General features: G+C 41.5%; 1 protein-coding gene across 16 annotated transcripts in view; it reads left to right on the forward strand.

The window, feature by feature from the left end:
* The window catches only part of sws (patatin like phospholipase domain containing sws), a 152,020-nt gene that overhangs the window by 109,950 nt on the left and 23,180 nt on the right, over window positions 1-18,890 (forward strand). For 8 of the 16 annotated variants that reach the window (XR_013311053.1, XR_013311054.1, XR_013311052.1 and 5 more), the window contains exons 28-30: window positions 2,376-2,492; window positions 12,291-12,439; window positions 17,248-17,502. Coding sequence is in view for 11 of the 16 variants with exons in the window: in XM_077648364.1 (XP_077504490.1) it covers window positions 2,376-2,492; window positions 12,291-12,439; window positions 17,248-17,502 (521 nt within the window). In the remaining 5 variants the exon portion in view is untranslated. Of the gene's footprint in view, window positions 1-2,375; window positions 2,493-3,237; window positions 3,355-12,290; window positions 12,440-12,464; window positions 12,602-17,247; window positions 17,503-18,890 lie in introns of those variants that run through there. The other 8 variants (XR_013311051.1, XM_077648357.1, XM_077648356.1 and 5 more) reach the window with 3 other exon arrangements.

Consider the following 18,890-nt stretch of genomic DNA (forward strand, 5'->3'; position numbering starts at 1 on the left):
GCAATCTTGAAATACTATCATTTATGTTTAAAGCACAAGTGCATGTTCACCACTTCTTACTCTGATATCATGGGCATGTGTGCATGGCATGATTAAGGAATGTGTATGATTGTAATGATATAGGATGTAGTTTCTGCACTGTGCACTGAATTTGCTGAGTATAGTATGTAGTGGGTGATAGTTAAGTTGATGCATGTTATTTTTACATTGAAGCCTTCGTCCTGTGCTTGTGGCATATAGTTCCTTAATAACGTTCTTATTGGGCACACTTACACATCAGTGTTAATTACCTTGAGATTTTTTTTTCTTTCTGTGAGGTTTTATTTTTAAGGCTTGCATAGGCACCCCAAATATTGTAGTTAGAGTTGTCACATTATCGTTTTGATAAACCAAATCATTGTAAATACAAATGCTGATTTGTATCTGGACCTCTGTCCATCTCATCCATTGCCAAGACTCTGCTAAAAAGTGTCTGTGCAGAGGAACTCTGTGTTGGGTACACTGGTGTTTCTTTTTGGCCACAGTTCACGACGAAGACTTTCCAAGGTTCTTAATGGGCGCAGAAGTGTTGCTGTTGCCACATTGTGTAGAATGCACTGTGTAAGCATGATAACTATTCTTGGATGTCTTAGTGCAATGCATACCTTCGATTTCATCAATGCTGTCAGCTAAGCTGACCAAGTTTTCCTTCTGCTTCTCTGAGTGACAGGGCAACTTGCCTCTGGTTCCCTGCTCTTAACAAATGGCTGCCTCGTATTGCCATTTCACTTTAGTTGTTCTTTGTATAAGCTTGTCATTGCAAACACTGGAAAAGTTGCAGTCTCGCAGTTTCACTGAACAGGTAGCTGACATCTCAAGCAAGTGGTACCCGCAACCTGCACCTGGCTCCTGGTGTTCCGACCAAATGGCTTTTATTAGTGTCCACTTGGCATTGCATGATATTTTTGCACATCTGTGTGTGCTTATGTTTGTAGGAAGGCTTTCTAACCCTGCACTCCTTTCTGGCATTGCACATTTCAAATTAGCAGTATGCTTTCAAAGGTGACAAGAACTGTGGCATGGGCATATGACTGGCATGTCAAATGTGTTTTTATTATTCAAAGTTGCAGCCACATTGGATATTTTTATATATGTAAAAAAGATATAATTCTTGATAAAAAGGGGTGTATACCAGAGTTCCTTGACACTTCTGTACTATTATACAGGCATTGTAGCTAATTTCTTTGGAAGTATTGGCACTGCTAGGTTTGTGGGAATACACTATACCTACATACTGCTTGTTAAGTGTATGATATTGGCAAGATCATTGTGGACATTGGTGGAATAGTCCAGGGGCCACAAGTCATTGTTGTAAGCATTTATGCTGTCATATTCACATTTATTTACTGCTACATGCTTTGGTTCTTTGCAGAAATGCAGCAGATCGTAAAAGTCTTTGTCATACATTTCAATGCACACAATGCTGAAACTTAGCCAAAACAATGACCAGATAACACTGAAGCTCACAGTTGTTCAGAAAATTGGGCTTAACTATGAAACAGTATGTAAATGGCCTTTTGTTTGTATATAAAAAAAAAAGATTGAGCCTACTGTACTGAAGCAATTATGTTAAATTTTCAAGATCACAAAAAAAAAACAGCCTTCCTCTTAACTTTGAATGCATATGCTGACTGATAATTGCACACTTTCATTCAAGTGTTGTGAATGAAGGAAAAGACAACTACAATGTTTTCTTTCAAGAGATGGCAGCTCCTAATTCTCTTGGCTTTGACTAATGTAACTCTAAACAAGATGTGGAACATTGAAAATACACCACAGTCCACTTTTTCACTTACTGTGATACAAAGTATGAATTCATATGCACTTATTTGTGTGTAACTTATATCATTCTTTGCAATGTTTTAAGCAGTATAAATGCAGAAAGTAAAACTTGGCCATATTTCTTGAAAACTGCAGATTTTTAAACGTCATTAGTGCACCCCTTGAAAGCATTCTAAACATGTTCTTCATGCTGTTACCCGTTTCCATAATTGCTTTCCTGGCACCTTGCAACTGAGTGCATACTGCTATCAGGAATGTCACACAACTGTAGTTAGTTTTTTAATGTTGTGTTTGAGGTACTTGCTTGGAGGAGGAAGTTAGGTTAGGGTAAATGTTTAAATCACTAAAGCGTGGCGTTCATGTTAGATTTGGAGTTGCTTATGGGATATTCATCATTCTCCAAACAGGAGTGGAAGCAGCCCAAGGTGCCGTAAGTTGTTTTAGGAGGTAATCTACTTTCTGCGCCCATGTCATAAGTTAAGAAAAATAGATAAGGGAATCCCTAAACATGAGGCATTTCAGGCACTGCAGTGTTGAAGTCTGGCCTGTTTCAGGATCTCTGTGGCGCTTCATTCGAGCGAGCATGTCTCTGTCAGGCTACATGCCTCCCATGTGCGACCCTGTGGATGGACACTTGCTTCTGGACGGGGGATACGTCAACAATCTTCCAGGTGAGCCCTTTCATGGGCTGTCCACCTGTTTCGCCTTGCTGGCTCTTGTCTCTCGTGCCTTGTGCAACATAACTGCTCACCCTCCCCCTGCATCCTGCCATTAACCCCTCCCTCCTCTACTTGCCTGTCTGTCTGCACGCAGTTGCCATGCTAGCCTGCTTCCCCTTTCCCATGTTCCATTTCAGCTGTGTCCTGTTCTCCTCTGTCTTGTTTTTCAGCTTTATTTTGAAGCTTTCCTTCTGAAGCCTGTCTCTCTCTGACCCTGCTCTTTGTGTTTGTTTTCCTTCTCTTGGAAATGTCAGCTGTCAGGTTGTAACACAACCTGGTTCAATTACACCACCACTGGGTGTTTTTTTTTTTTTTTTTTTTTTGCTGAGGGCTTGTCCATAAATGCATACTGATGTGCTATTTACATAGCTACATAGGTGTGTGGCTGTATCATGGCACCAGGGTAAGGTGCTGTCCTTGTGTCACCAGCAAAGCTGATGGTGATGAACTCGCAAGTGTGCATCCGATAGAAAACTGCACCGCTTACACATTGCATTGATGCTTCTGCCAAAACAAGTAGTAAATTAGGTACAGAAGAACTGGTAAATGCATAGGGTCTATATACACCCCTGTTTACCTACTGCTAATGTGTGGTGCCAAGAAGACCATGGAAAGTCACCGTCGTGGACTGGAGGTCCCAAGTGTAGTGGGGAATGGAGTCTTGAAGAAGGTTGCCTTCTTGGTTGGTCTGTGTAAGGTTCCTTGTGGCACTACGTTCGAGCCAGCATGAGCATCGTGGGGCCCCTGCCACCACTATGTGATCCCTACGACGGCCACCTCTTAGTCGACGGCTGCTATGTGAACAATGTTCCAGGTAAAGGCACGGCACCATGGCTTGTTTGCTTTCTACTTAAGCACAGCTTATCTTTGTATCTTTCCATGCTTTTACTGCAGAAGCATGCTTGAGAGGCAGTTTGCACCAATGCAGCTTAGAGTTCAGCACACGTGTAAAGCTCATTCTGCTTTGTGGCACAGGGTTTGCTGAGACTGGAAAAAAAAAAGGAAACATGTTTATTCATTTTTCAGGATGAGCTTTGTTTGTGCAACGAGGCTGAAATGTGTTATCCTTTTCTGTACTGCCTTTGTTAGCTTCAGTTGCATGCTCAAGTTAATACGTATGCCTGAATAGGACTCCCACGCTCAAGAAGCTGGCTTGCCCTCACGTGTGTCACTGTCTCTTCTGTGTCATGTGCCTGATTCTTTTAGCACTTCATAATTTATTACTTTCGTCCAAAAGACAAAAGTTTCAATGTACTACTTTTCTGTAGGAACAAGGGAAGATGCGTGATGCTGGCATCTGCTCTTCTTCATCATTTGTTGTCCCTCCTCTGTTTCTTGCATAAAAATGTCACTTAAATGCATACCTAAATGGCTAGGCTGATTTGCTTTGATTGACTTTATTAGCATATGCCTATACTCTGCCTCATCATAATTTGGCAAACTCAAAAACGCGAATTGAGTGTGCCGATGATATTGTGAAAGTCAGGCGTAGACTACTCACAGGCTATCGCTTTCCTCATCGCAAAGAAGCAGAAGCTGTAACCTGCTTTCCTTAGCCAACTGCTTGCATGGTCTATGTGTTATAATAAAATGGAATCAAACTACCGTTTATTCAGAATTATGCATACCTGGGCACTACTGCTTATACCACGTGTCCCAACTAATGTAAGTCAAAGATCAAAAATTTACCGAGGCACAATAAGTGGAGACAACTTGAACCATGTTGGTGACCACTCTGTGTAGTAAGTAAATTTTTTGTATTTTCTTCAGTTGAATAAGTAAATTGAAAAACTTTTAGCAATTGCATTTCCAGCAAAAATTCTTGTGCCAAATTTTAGAGCGTCCCAAAAAACATTTATTCATCAGTTTTTTTTTTAATCTGTGCTATAGATTAGTTTTTTTTCTCATTGAAAAGAAGGCTCTCAAAATGTGAAAAAATACCCACATAACCATGTGCTTGCACCCACCACGGTGGCTTAGGGGTTAGGGCGCTTGGCTACTGAGGCGGAGTTCCCAGGTTCAAACTCTGCTGCGGCAACTGCATTTCAGTGGAGGCGAAGCACAAAGGCGCCCATGTGCTGTGTGATGTCAGTGCACGTTAAAGATCCCCAAGTGGGCTAAATTATTCCGGAGCCCTCTACTACGGCAAGTCTTCCTCTCTTCCTTTTTTCTCTTTCTTCTTTCTCTCTTTCTTCTTTCACTCCCACCTTCCTCTCTTCTCTTATGGTGGTTCCGCTGTCCACCAAGATGTGAGACAATTACTGCGCTATTTCTTTTCCTCAAAAGCCAGTTTTCAATCAAAGCCAAAGTGCTTGCATGCTGTGGCAGAAGCACACTCAGACTTGGAATTCATGAGTGCAGCAGTGTTCGATGGTGCCGCAAATGTGATGAGATGAAAATAATGAAGTGGGAACGTGGCGGCAAAATTGCAAGTAACACCTGTGATCTAGCCACGTTTAGTGCGAAAAACAGCGGGCGCTCTGGTTCCCTGTAGCGATGTACCGGACAAAACACTAAGCTATGTTCCTAGTCAGCAGACGTCCTTTTTTGTCTGGCACCTGAGGGCAGGGCCACGCAGCATCCCTCTCCCCACGCTCGGCTGACGATAAGATCTTGCATGCGGTTGCCTTTGAGGCAGTGTTACCTGAAGTGCTTTCGCACGTCCTACTCAGTTCAACTGCATTATAACCCTACCACATTTTTTTACTTCAACAGCCATGCTAGTCTTCTTCAGCTCTGACAAAAAGATCTTATAAAATTAAATCATCTAAAGTATGCACCCATAGATAGTCTGCATGCCACAAAATATCGGCTTTTAAATATGTAAGGCCACTTACACTGGTCATCAACACAGTTGAAGTTGCCTGTGCCTATTAGTATGCTACTGTGTATTTAAATTTTAAGCCTTGGTTAAAGCTAGGTGGGACACCTGGTATGTATTTCAATGTTTAATGTAATATAAGCACGTTCCCAAATGCCAAGATGCAGAAGCAATGAATGAAACTCAAACATTTGAGTTTGGCATCTGTGTGTTGAGCATCTGCACTTAAAATTCAATATATGTGTGGCGTTTTGAGTGAACGCACTTGAAATGTTTATGCTATTGCACTCGGTATTAGGCTTTCAGTTGAATAAATTGTGGGCACTACTTTAACTCACAGGTCGCCATTATGCTGTGCGGGAAGGCAATACAGACTTCTCTATTTGTCAAGTGATGGTGAAGCATTGTATAGCTAAAGCAGGCACAGTTCCATGTAGCTAGCTACGTGTAGGGTCTAGCTATTTATTTCAAGGTATGATGAGTGAAAATCTGAGTAGTGTTGTGTCACAGGTTTACAAGCTAGCTGTATTTGCGTCTAGTTTTCTAGATATGTTCACCTTTTATATATCATTTATGTTCTTTGTCTTCTCTTTGTTAAATGCAGAAGTTTATACAGCCTAGTCTCTTATTAACAAAAGTTGTTTTAAGCCTTACAGATGGGTTGCTGTTGCTCAGCATTTGTGGTAACCATATGTTTCAAAATACGTTCTTGAGGTTAATAATTAGTATGTTTACTGTCCCCTCAATAATAAAACTGAATGTCGTACCACATTGCATGCTACAGCCACAGCATTTGACCACATTTGTCATGTAGCACATGCTGTTCAACTTGTCTCTAAGTCCATTATGTTCACGTTTTCTGATGCAGTTTCCTTCCTGTCTCCTGTTATTCAAGATTGCATCTCTGTGGCAGTTATGTGCAAGACCTACTGTTTTAGCCTTTTTCATTCAAACATATGCACTGCCTCAAAGAAGTCATTCATCACGTTTCGTGTTAGAATGTTGGCATCAACCACTTAATTTTTGATAATCTAGTCGATATCAACTTTTTAGATAGCGTGTTGAATAATGCAAAAGGAAAGGATGAAATCAAATTCAGAAGAGGTAAATAATTGGTGTCATCACCTTTCTATTTGAGGCAGGGGCAGTATTTAAAAGATAGTGCCTCATACCCGATGCAAGAAATCGCACATATTGGCCCCATGTTTGAGGGTGGAGAAATTTAAAGAAAAAAAAAACATTGTCAAATAGGGCTGCCCCCTCCAAGAGCTCCAAGAGTCACCAATAAATCTGGCCCCGATTTGAAGTGAGGGTTGAATCGTGTTGCAAGAAGTCGGAGACTGGTAGCTGGGCGAGTTGGTCAGAGTTCATTGCGCCTCACTAATAAGCGACAAAAAGAAAAGGCACACGCAGTGCCAAAATGTTCATTGTTGTGCATTACAGCTCGCAAACTATAAAATCATACCTAACCATTCAAAACTGGGCTCTCGCTTTACGTCAGTCACTGCTGGCAAAGTACTGGAGCAAGTAAGTTCATTTAGTGAAAGTTTAAAGTAATTATTCAAAGGTGTTTTATATAATAAGGCACTATTATGACTCATTCTCTAATGGCGTTTTGTGTTTGCTGTTTGAAACACTTAAATCAGGGGCAAGGTAGACAAAGGAAATGTCTTTTTTAAATATTATCTTTGCTGTTTTGAGACTTAGAAGTTGGATTTTTACGGGAGTTGTTTATGCTTAAGCTGTTTTATCCAATATAGCATTGGGCTGTTATATGCCAGCCCACAAATCGATGGAGCCAAGGGTAAGCTTAAGAGTGACATACCCTCCTTGTGTCTGCACTGTGCACAGTTATTGGTTGCATTTAAAAGCCATATTGTGTCACATTTTAGCACTGTAGACTCCCTTTAGTACAAACATGAAGGAACCTTTTAAATCTATGGAGTTCCATAAATGTCAGGTAGTGTAAAAGCGAACGGCCACTATTATTGAAATTGAAAAAATTTATGTGAGCAGAGCAGAGTAGATAGATAATATTTCGGCATAACAAACATGGCAGGGTAGCAGTATGTACAATAAAATGCAAGGATATTATACAGAGGTTCTTTTCAGTAGAAATGTACATTGGAGGACACTTATAACAAAGATAAATTTAGAAACCAGGATACAATACAAGAATATCTTCTGCAGATGCGTGACCAAAATACTCATTGCTCTCCGTACAAAACACCTGGTATTATTATTATTGTTATTATTATTATTATTTATTTATTAGTAAATGCATAATGACACAAGTATGTATTGTATTTGCAAAAAAACATTGACTAAATACAGTGAAAAATATTTTCTCAGTACAGACACAGCACTTGAATTGGTCATTGAATTCTTTAAGGTTTTTGTTCATTCTTTGGCATTTGCTCTTTTGCTAAACACACACTGGCAAAAACTGCAGTTGGATTTAAAAGACCAGGAGGTGCCCTACTGCACGTTTTATACAAGGTCAGCTGTTATTCACCGCCGCTCTTGCCTGACTGTACGAATGCCTTAGTGCACAAACCCCTTTAGCTGTGCTGTTTGAAAGGAACACTGAGGACAGCCCCGTAAATTTATTGTTCCGAGTAAACATTAATTCTGTTTTTTTTTTTTTTCTCTGTATGTTGATGTTTGTCCGGCTACAAAATATGCATTTATCGCCAAGAAAATTTAAGTTAAAAAATCTTCTTTACCAGTCCATTCAACCTCATGGCGCCCTTATTGAAAAGGACAGATGGCCACTGTTTGAAGCTAATGGCAGTGCAATGTAGGCTGTGGGGTCTGCTACCAAAAAATATCAGGGAACACTTAAGCTCTGCCTTGAGGGTGTGATGCAATGGCATTAATGGGTCCCTTCAGTGGCCTGGCGACCTCTTTGCAAATCACTTCACATACATGGTTACTGTTATTTTATTTTTTATTTCATATTTTAGTTTATTTTATTTATTTACCACAAGACACACAAGGCCTCCACTTAACCGAGTCGAATGTACGTTCCTCAGTGGGCAGCAGGAATCCCTGCTCGACCATTTTTCTTTTCAACGCAGCTGCCTTTCTTCAGAGCTGGTATGTAATGGTCGTGGAATGACGTCTCGACTCTGTCGACCAGTGGGAAATTGTGCAGTGGTGTCATCACTGTTGTTCTGTGTGACCATTGTGGAGTGTTTGAATTACCCACTCGAGGTCATGTGGTTGGGACACCACAACCCTATCGACCAATCCTGATTTTCTTGACATGCTGACTCGATGCCCAGGTTCTCCACTGAATGGGACCCTCGACGCCATTGCATTAAAATCTGGCAATGCACGCATTTTACATGCGAAATTGGCCGCTGATGACGACACCTGTATTCTGTTCTTTGGTCTTTTATAGCTCATAGACGCCTCCATTTTTGGTGAGAGTGGTCCCTTTGTGATTATAAAACAATTCCGTATTGATAGAGCCAACTTATATTTCTCCTCAGTGTCCTTTAAGTTTTTTTTTATTTGTGCTGTTCTCTTTGTTCATTTTTATTTTATTTTATTTTGCCAGATTCGAGACAATGATGTAAGCCCCTCGTGCTGTGGAGTGCCAGTCAGCATATCACTTCAAGAATTAGTGTTAACCAATGTGCAGAGCTTTAATGGTTCATGTTGAGCAAATGTTTTGTACATTGTGCCTGCAGGAAAGTAAACAAAGGTTCCTGGACTGTTCGGGTTATTAAAAAATTCAACTGAATAGAGCTCATGTAAAAGGAAGTATGTACACTGTGCATCACTGTTTCTTGAATATGAATTCGTGATAGAAATTTATCGACATTTATATTTTCAATTATATAAAGCTGGTATTACAAGCTAGACCCAAGACCTAGAAGTCAGCAAAAACTGTCACTGCTTTATTTCAGCCTGCATTGTCAAGGTGGGGTGAGACTTTGAAAATGGTTTTCGAAAGTTGGCTGTAGAGCAGTTGCAATAAATGTTGTGGCTATGAAATTTGCTACAAGTCTTCTAAATAGATGCAGCTTGCATTAGTGTTAAAAACTGGATTAAAATTTTGTCTTGCATTCTATCTTTTTTTGCTAATATACCTTTTCCTAAAAGCTACTAAATGCAGTGTGTTGAAATTTTGCATGAGAGTAGAATCTGTTGTTCTACACAACTGGTACCAAAAGTATGCCATTAAACAAAAAATAATTTATTGCATTTTTTTTCTTTCCCAATGCAATAAAGTTTCCACTTATGAATGTTTTTTTTAGTTATTAAAATAAAAATGGACTTAAGCTTTTTGATCCAGTACCAGTCATGTAGAAGGCATTGATTGAAATCTGGGAAAAATTGTTTCTTGCGCCGAATAGTTCCTAAGAAAAAATATGATCGTCCAAAAATGCTCTTTTTAGAAAAATGCGGATGAAGCATCTGAAAACCTCAACGTTTCCGCTAGACGGGACCACGAAAAAGAAATGAAAAAACATCTCTAAAATCATGAATACCCAAGTGTAATATATTTTTTGAAAGCTAAAGAAATGCTCTATCAGCAGGGTGCAAAATCTAAAAACTGATTTTTTTGACAAAATAGTCTCATCCCACCTTAAGGTTGCTCTTTAGTAGAACATGAGGCAAATGTGGTGTGGGTATTCATCTTAAGAGTAGCAGGTTTGATTTTTTTGGTTGTGTTAACTGCACTGTAATGCACACAGCATCCTGAAAATGCAGATTCTATGTACACTGGACTACTGCAACACTTCCAAATCAATGAGGAACTTTTGAGCTATGAGCCAACTAGCCTGGCTTAAGATTTTAAGTTGCTGAGGGGCAGCAGATTATAGTATCTTCTACTGTGTATTTGTTTTGCACTGTAGTTATGTAGGTGCTTTGAAGTGTGTATTTATGCCATGGAGAGCTGTAATATATTGTAAAATTACTGACAATGAATTATTTTAATTTTGAAATGTACTTAGTCACAAAACTTTCCGAGGGATTATTTTGTATTTTAACCTAAATGTAAGAAATTGCTGGGTTTCATAATTTTGGGTGTGGGCATTGTCATGTAAGTTCTTGGCCTAACTCGGAAAGAAGTAGCAAACAAAATTGAACTTATTGTACTTCTCAACATTGTCCCATACAGTGTCAATATATTTAGGTCACCAGTTCTCTTGTACTTAGATCCTCATAAAAAAAAAAAAAGTTTACTCCAAGGGAAATGGAGTGCTGTCACCAGTGGTTACTATATCGTTATTACCGTTCTCAGAAAAATAAATCCTGTGTTGTTCCTTTGTTATGTATTTATGTTCAGGGACAGTTGAATGTCCAGTGGTGCAAGGTCTGGGAAGTACAGTGTCAGACTGTCAATTGCAGAAAAGCCACAAAAATGGATAGCAGCTTTATGTGAGAATGCATCCTCCCGATAATAGAGGGCTGCCTTTCATAACATATGGCAGCATTTAACTTTGACAATGGCCAGCCTATGGTATATTAGTTATGTATTTTCTGGTTGGTAATTAGCAGCATGACATGTGATTCCCTGAAGAGTTTAGCCATCAGTTTTCGTGCTGGAAACAAACCAGGTCTCCTTAGTAGTGCAGAAGAGGAGCATTTTTACTGTTTCAGCTGGGGTTTAAACCTTCTAGTTTGAAGCGGTTCAGCCAGTATTTTTAGTGGTCACATATCACAAACAGAAGCTTGCAGGGTCTTCCCTGAACGTTTGTATAATACTAAAGGGTGCATTGTAGTGCATGAATTGTCAGTGTTGGCACCCACCTTGCAGAGGCCCCCCATCTGGTAGAGTCCTTTAAGATGCACTGAACTTTTCTTGTGTGCTCACTTCAGCACACCTGTCATTATGTGGGTCATTTTCAGTGCTTGCAGCTGTAAACACGAGAAGTGCTTAGACAAGGAAAGTAAGGATGGCAGCATCTCCTCAGAAGTGAAAAACGCATGGTTTAAGGCACATCTGTTTATGGAGTCCTTCTTCCTTTCTTTTTTTTAATGTGCATGTCGTCTCTGGAGTGTGGGTGTCCTGTTTCTATGCTGATGAGATTGAATTTTTGAGATTGAATTTTTTCATGTTACCCAACTTCAGAATACTTCGTAAATTTTGAAAGTTGCCGAATAGTCCTATTTATTGCGAAGCTGAATTAAATACTGCATCATTAGAGTTCACATTTTCAAGGCTTCAGTGTCTATACAACCCTACATTTCTTTACTAGCATCCTCTTTCCTGGAGATAGTGTTCATTTACAATAGTCCGATTTAAGTTTGCAGTGAAGCTCCGCCCACGTTCAGGACTGCCACACAAAATTCCTGCACAACAAAAAAGTAGTCCATTGTTAAAACTTTTCTTCTTACCTAAACAAGAAGCTAATCACAAGAAAAAAATTATAAGCTCTAGAATTTTGATACCTGGCTTGTTTGGTAATGTCGGACATTAAAAAGCTGATTATGTTTACTGTTGTCATTGCCTAGCGGAGTAATACAGGACGCCACGAACCATGGCCCAGTGTTTACTGCCGTTTTTTTTAAGTTGTATGCTACTCTAGCATCCTCTTTCCAGGAGCGAGTGTTCAGCAACTCCACATGCTTTCAATTTCTCGGTTTTAAATGGACTGTGCAAATCACCTACTGGCTGTTGCCAAACTAACCTGTGCACTACTAACCTGCTGTCTTTTTGAGGCACTTTTTAAGGTTCTGTGCACCATATTGTGAAGTTTTGTATCGGTGCATGCATTCTTTCTGTGTTGGCCAAGAACTGTGGGACCAGCCTAGCATGTAAAAGTGCACAAGAACTCGTTAGTTATAGGTCATACATCTTATATTGAAAGTGTGGTTTTTATGGGTATCAGCAGGTGAAATGCTGCCCTGTAGAAATTGTCTTGCAAGTATATCATGGGCAATATGGGGATGTTTCGCCACCTTTGCAGCGGACATAATGCGAGAGATGGGGGCTGAGACCATCATAGCTGTTGATGTGGGCAGCCAGGATGACACTGACCTCACCAACTACGGTGACTGCTTGAGTGGTTGGTGGCTTCTCTTCAAGCGCTGGAATCCAATTTCAAACACAGTCAAGGCAAGATTCTGTTTTTTTCTTTCAGAGTGGTGCTGTTGTGAGTTTGGGCCCCAGAAATGAGTTGCCTCACTTGTACTATCAGCCAAAGAAGTGAACGGACCACAGCTCGGGCAGCCGGAGTGGCGGTGGGGCCACACCGCGGCGCTGCTATCTCACTCCATGCGCTCACGCCAAGAGTGCCCCGAGTAACGCCAAACTTCGCCCTCACTCTCGTTCGGGTGCTTGTCACTCTTGGTAAATTTCTACTGCAGTGTTTGGTCGCTCTGCTGCTGATGTTCGTGATGAAGGGAATCGTGCATTGCCATAAATTGAGCACATGGCGCTACTGTGCGAACGGCCGCGATGCGGCCCCGCAGCCACTGCTGCTGCCTGAGCCGTGGTCCGTTGGCTTCTTTAGCCGATAGTACACGGTTGTCCACTTCTACCTTGAACATTGCTCTACGTGGCCAGCGCTCCGTGGAGTGCCTCTCGCGAGCGCCTGGGGTACTAGCGCGCCAGCGCAGTAAAAGCTGTAGGTGGGGCCTCCACTGCGTCGTCTGCTTAAGCGTGGCGGCTCTGCCAAGGCGCGCTTGCTTTGCTGTAAAGCTAACTTTGCTCCTGCTATGCGCACGAAAATCGAGAGTCCGGCACGGTTCCTGAGAGGCGCTTCAACTGCGCTTGGTTCTGGGCAACACATGGTATATCCGGGGCAGTGGCTTCTCGTGTTTTGTTTTATTTACGCACTCACAAAAGTAAAGGCTGTCACGGTCAAAACTTGCTCGATGCCTCAGCCAAGTCTCCAAGCTGTGACGACACTTACACAATTTAGTTACTCAGCTGCTTCGTGTCGAGCAGCTAGAATATGCCCGCAACTCGCACTCTCGCACTATTGTTTTCATCAGCTCAAAGTTGTGCTCCGCCAAGTCACTGATCAATGCATAGCATCGTAGAGATTGATAGAAAGCGACTATGAACGGTCCAGCAGTGCGCCGGCTACAACGGAAAAAAATTGGGAAAAATTGATAAAGAACAAAATAGACATGAACAAAAAATGAGAAATTCTAAAGACAAAAAAAGGGAAGGGTCAATTAGAAATGGGCATTTTGAAAGAAGAATGGCCGTGTCAGCGTTTAACAGCCGGGATGAAACGAAAGCACATACACTCTTACGACGACTTTGGCGTTGCTGCAAATCGCCTAGAAGCGGGTGGCATCTCCGCCAACTTCAATCGCCGCACTCATCCTATCAAGAAGAGACCTGTAAAGTGTGTCGCAGAGCTCAGCGTTTGCCCTGAGTTCCTCCCAGCTCTCTTGCACGGCAGACCAAAGGTTGTCGACGACAAGCCGTGTAGGCTGCGGGAGCACAAAGCTACTTTGATGTTTCCCCATAAGCTCTCGATAATATTCAAAACCGGGGATTGCGGTGGCCATTGCAACTGCCTTTGGAGTTGTAATATATACTCATCGGCATCCTACAGCGTGTTAAAATTACTCCACGCTGATTCTTGAGTGTACCGATTACCCGGTATGAACTTAACTAAGTATTCAATTAGAACGTTTTTATCTGTTTGCATGAATAGCACGAAGAAAATTGTTGCAAATGAGCAGCAGTTTAGGGCGGCCTGAAGGTAAGTTAAATTGACTAGCACATGAAGGCCGTGGTGTGGGTAACACCCGTGTGCTATGAGACTTTTTCTCTGAAATTCCCAACTTCTTCACATTCTTGCTTTCAGGTTAGTAACGAATCGAATGTTTTGCAAATTGAAAGCTTTAAAGTTAGGCCGCACCATGAAATCATCGCTGACTTTGCAGCGTCCAACTGAGCTGATGAACACAATCGTATGAGTCGCAAGAATATTCTAGCTGCTCGGTACGAAGAAGCTGAGCAACTGATATGCTGCTCAGCTGCATCAGTTGGAAGTTCAGGGCTGGTTTGTGTGTCTCATCTCCTTCTTGGTCTGTGTGTGTTTGCGCTATTGAGCCACCATTATGCATCAACCAACTAGCCCAATCTGTAGTTCTTCTAGAGCAACCAAGTTGTGGAAGTGTCATCACAGCTTGGAGACTTGGCTGAGGCATCGAGCAAGCTTTGCCTGTGACAGCCTTTACTTTTGTGAGCGCATAAAAAAAAAGCACTAGAAGCAAATGCCCCCGATATACCATGTGCTGCACAGAATCAAGCGCAGTTGCTGTGCCTCTCAAGAACCATGCCGTGCGCATAGCAAGAGCAAAGTTAGCTTTACAGCAAAGCAAGCGCGCCTTGGCAGAGCCGCCGCGCTTAAGCAGACGACACAGCGGAGGCCCCACCTAGAGCTGTCACTGCGCTTGCGCGCTAGTTCTCCAGGTGCCCGCGGAGCGCTGGCCACGCAGAGCGGTGTTCAAGGTAGAAGTGGACGCCCGTGTACATGCTCAGTTTAACTATTGTAAGTGCAGGGTCTTGAAAGCAGCAAGAAGACCTTAGGCTCCAGACTTCAGTAAGGCTGTGCAAAATTGTGAATGAATCTTTCTGAAAACTATGGCTTTAGGACTTTCAATTTACATTTCAGTGTTAGTGCTCATTTACTGGTTACCCTGGGGGGAAGTGTGCAAAAACTAACCAGAACTATATGGCTGTCTTCAGCATTTTTGGTCTTTGTAGCTGGCCAAGATTCTTGATAGAATTTCATCTGCTATAGACAGCAATTGTCTATCAAACCATGTGCTCTAAGTTCTAGGGTTATTTTTCTTTTGCAATAAATTGCTGATTTGGTTTTAAAAAGCTTTAACATTAATGCAAATACTGTCTATGCAGCTTTGGTGTATGGTAGTGCAGAAAATATAATGGCAGTTTATATTTTTATTCGAATATTCAACTTTGCATAAACATGTTAACTGTTAGGGTTGGGACATACGCTGATATTTCAAAACTTGGTACCAGCCATATGCAATGGTAGCATTTCTTTTTTTCAGTTTCTCAAAATCAACCTCAGAGTTGCCTGAAATGATCACACAGAGGCCTGAGGCCAGGAACATAGCAGGCTGACCTCTGTATGTCAGAGCAACAGGCAAGCAATAGCTGCTCGATATGTGTTGTGGTTTGATGCAATAATGCACCAAGTGTCTTGGTCATTTAATTGTTGGCCATATTGCATGATTAGCCTAATAGTAGGCAACTCAGATACTCATATTCTGACATGCCTTGTTGACGGCGCGTTATTACTTTGAATCATGACGAGCAGCAATAATTTCCTTGCCACGTGTCAATATTAAAGGGAAGAATTGTGCAGTTTGCTTCATACCTTGGGCCACATTGAGCTGAGCCCCTGCCAGATTCCCCTTCAGACATCTCTTATGATGTGCTTAACCTGAAAATTAAAAAAAAAATGTATGACTGTAACAGAATGGCTGCCTTCAATTTTTGTAGTATCATTGTATGCCCTAAACCTCTTGGGTAAAAATTTTTTTATGCAAATTAGTTTGTAACCAAAATAAATGTTACCATTGCGTTTAATGTCAGCATGGGTGTGCATATTCTTAGACAGCAGTTGTGTAAGTGTCATAGCTTTCATGTATCATGCAGATGTCTCGAATGACATCCTTCACCTGAAAATTTGAAAAAAAATGCATGAATATAATAGAATGGCTCCCTCCAGTTTTGTAGTATTAGTGTATAACCTAAACCAAATAATTAGAAGATTATTTATGCTTATAAGTCTGTAACCAAAATATATATGTTACCATTGCATTTGATGTCAACATGATTGTATGTATTCATAAGCAGCAATAGTGTTAGTGATGTAGCTTTATTTAAATTTCTTCTTTTTAACTTATTTTAACATCTAACATGCCCGTTTACACTAACAAGGTTTTTGTCATGTTTTTCGTGACTGACTGGGCTGAAGTTTGTTAATAATAAAGGCATGGTTCACACAAAATGACATGATTGCAGGAAAACGTAGCTGCATCTCCATTTTGATGAAACCACACACAAAAATAAACTTAGCGCTTGAAAATGGTTCGCCATGTCTAGGCATTCTAACTACCCACGATTGCAGTCAGAATCAGTAGAAGGCAACCGCGGTGGCTCAGTGGTTACGGTGCTCGGCTGCTGACCCAAAAGATGCAGGTTCGATCCCGGCCGTGGTGGTCGCATTTCAATAGAGGTGAAATGCTAGAGGCCCGGGTACTGTGTGATGTCAGTGCACGTTAAAGAACTCCACGTGGTCGAAGTTATCCGGAGCCCTTCACTACGGCATTCCTGGTAGCCCGAGTCGCTTTGGGACGTCAAACCCCCGTAAAAGGAAAAAAAGAAAAGGATTAATTAGAAAGGTGATCACTTCAGGCTTAACAGATTTTGGTTAAGTGCTCTTCTACAATCCATATTTGTAAGAAGGCTGAACAAAGGTGCATTAGTGTGACTGGCCTGTTTGTTCCTGTATTCTTCACTGCCACTTTTTTCGCAAGGAAAGTGGTCATCGCACCAGAAGAAATCTGTTGCCCTTGCTTGGCTGAGACGAAAATGATTGATCACTTCCATATTGACAATGACTGTATGTACGTTTTGCTGGAGAAGCACTGCCAAAATTGGGGAGTGCTGTAAGTTATGTGACATGGCTCAAGCATATTAATCCACATAAGCTGAGCCACGTCTTTGTGTACATGTAAAGCCTCCTGAAGCTAGATTTGTTAACAAAAGTGTCTTAAAAAAGAAAGAGGTCAACCATGTTATTCGCGTGAGAACATTTGTGTTCTTAAGTCTTCTGCTGCCAGAAAAATAAGGTTGAAAGGTGAGATGCGTGAGAATGCATCTGGGGATGTGACTCTTAGTGAAAATGTTCATTCCCTTCCCAGATTCCAAGCCTTCCAGAGATCCAGTCACGCCTGGCGTACGTAAGCTGTGTGCGTCAGTTGGAAGAGGTGAAGTCCAGCGACTACTGCACATATGTGCGGCCCCCCATTGATCGCTACAAAACACTCCAGTTTGGTTCCTTTGATGAAATCATGGAGGTTGGCTATGTTCATGGCCGCACCTTGTTCGCTGGCATGAAGGCTGGCCAGCGCACACTGCGCTCCGTCCTCAACCTGGATAAGGCACGCTCCTTCCAGGCAAGTTTTAGTCATCTTCATGACAGCAAGGAGAGCAGTGGACATAGCTGGTTTCGTGCAGACATCCTATCTACCCTTTTTTTTTTCTTCCTTCTTTTACTACATGGCAGGGCACTCAAAGTCTGCTCGTCTTGCCTAGTAGTAACATGAATAGAATCAAAAACACGTCTTGTCAAGGCTCTAAACCCTTTTGTAGGCTGAACCAACTTAGGGGTCCTATTATTCTGCACATTGCTTTTAAGTCTCAATGTGGTGAGTGTGGCACCGTGCAGTGTTTGTATGTTGATTGATTTATCACTCTTTCATTCTCAAACACTTCATCAGGGTTTAGCAGTATTGCTCTGTTTGTTTGTTTGTTTGTTTGTTTGTTTGTTTGTTTGTTTGTTTGTTTGTTTGTTTGTTTTTATGGGACAATATAAATCGCAACAACTCTGAAATTGGAAGAGAACAAAGGCCTTGAAAATTGGTTGTTAGATGGGAAGAATATGCAGGCTTGAATATTGACTTGTGGCAATAGTTTTTGGATGATTCACATGCATTGATATGATTCGAGTGACGAGTGTTCATTGCAGTACAGTGACCTCACAAGTCTTTCTTTCTGTAAGTGACTTAATTGACCTCATCTTGTAAGCTGAACTGTTGGCACTCAACCACTAGAACAGCTTGAAAGATTGTGGAACTCAACTGTTTTGCTCTCAACCATTAGAACAGATTGAAATATTGTTAGAAACTATGGAGCTGTGACTTTCTAGTTCTTCCTGTGTTTGCTGGTTCACTCATTGTAGTAAGCACAGGAAATTAGTGTGATTCCCATTGTTCACAAAATGACATACTAATACTGCAGCTGCTGCTGAAATAATACTGCAGCTACTGCTGAAGTACTAAAGAGAGGATTGGCATTAGCAAAACCACTTTGCCTGCTTTTTAGAATAGGTAGCTCCCAGGCCCGTTTTGGCGTCAATCAGTTTGTGCCTAAGAATAGCATTAGAAGTGCCATTATGTTGATGTTTATGTGGTAGTGAGATGGAAGAGATGCCAAGCTTCACTTCAAGAGCATTTCAATGCCAGCAACACAAGAGTCTTGAGCTAGTCCTGTAATAAGAGTTGGGAAGTATGTTCCAAGGATTTTCATTGAGATCAGGCAGCATGCCACTGATTGCTTGAACATTGCTTCAGTTACCTGAAGACTGTTTTGTGCGAAAGCATCAACTTCAAGATCAGCATTGCATTTAGTGGAGCCTCATAGTACGATAGGTACTGTGTGGCTTTGGAGTTCCCGGTTTCGGAGTTCTGGAGTTCCAGGGTGTTCAACACTAACCTGCACCTCCACCAAATGAAGAAGGGATAGGGGAGAAATGGCAAGCATAGGTAGCAGCTAGGGCAGTGCA

The sequence above is a fragment of the Amblyomma americanum genome, chromosome 1 (genome assembly GCF_052857255.1).
Source record: "Amblyomma americanum isolate KBUSLIRL-KWMA chromosome 1, ASM5285725v1, whole genome shotgun sequence".
In the NCBI taxonomy this organism is placed as follows: Eukaryota; Metazoa; Arthropoda; class Arachnida; order Ixodida; family Ixodidae; genus Amblyomma; species Amblyomma americanum.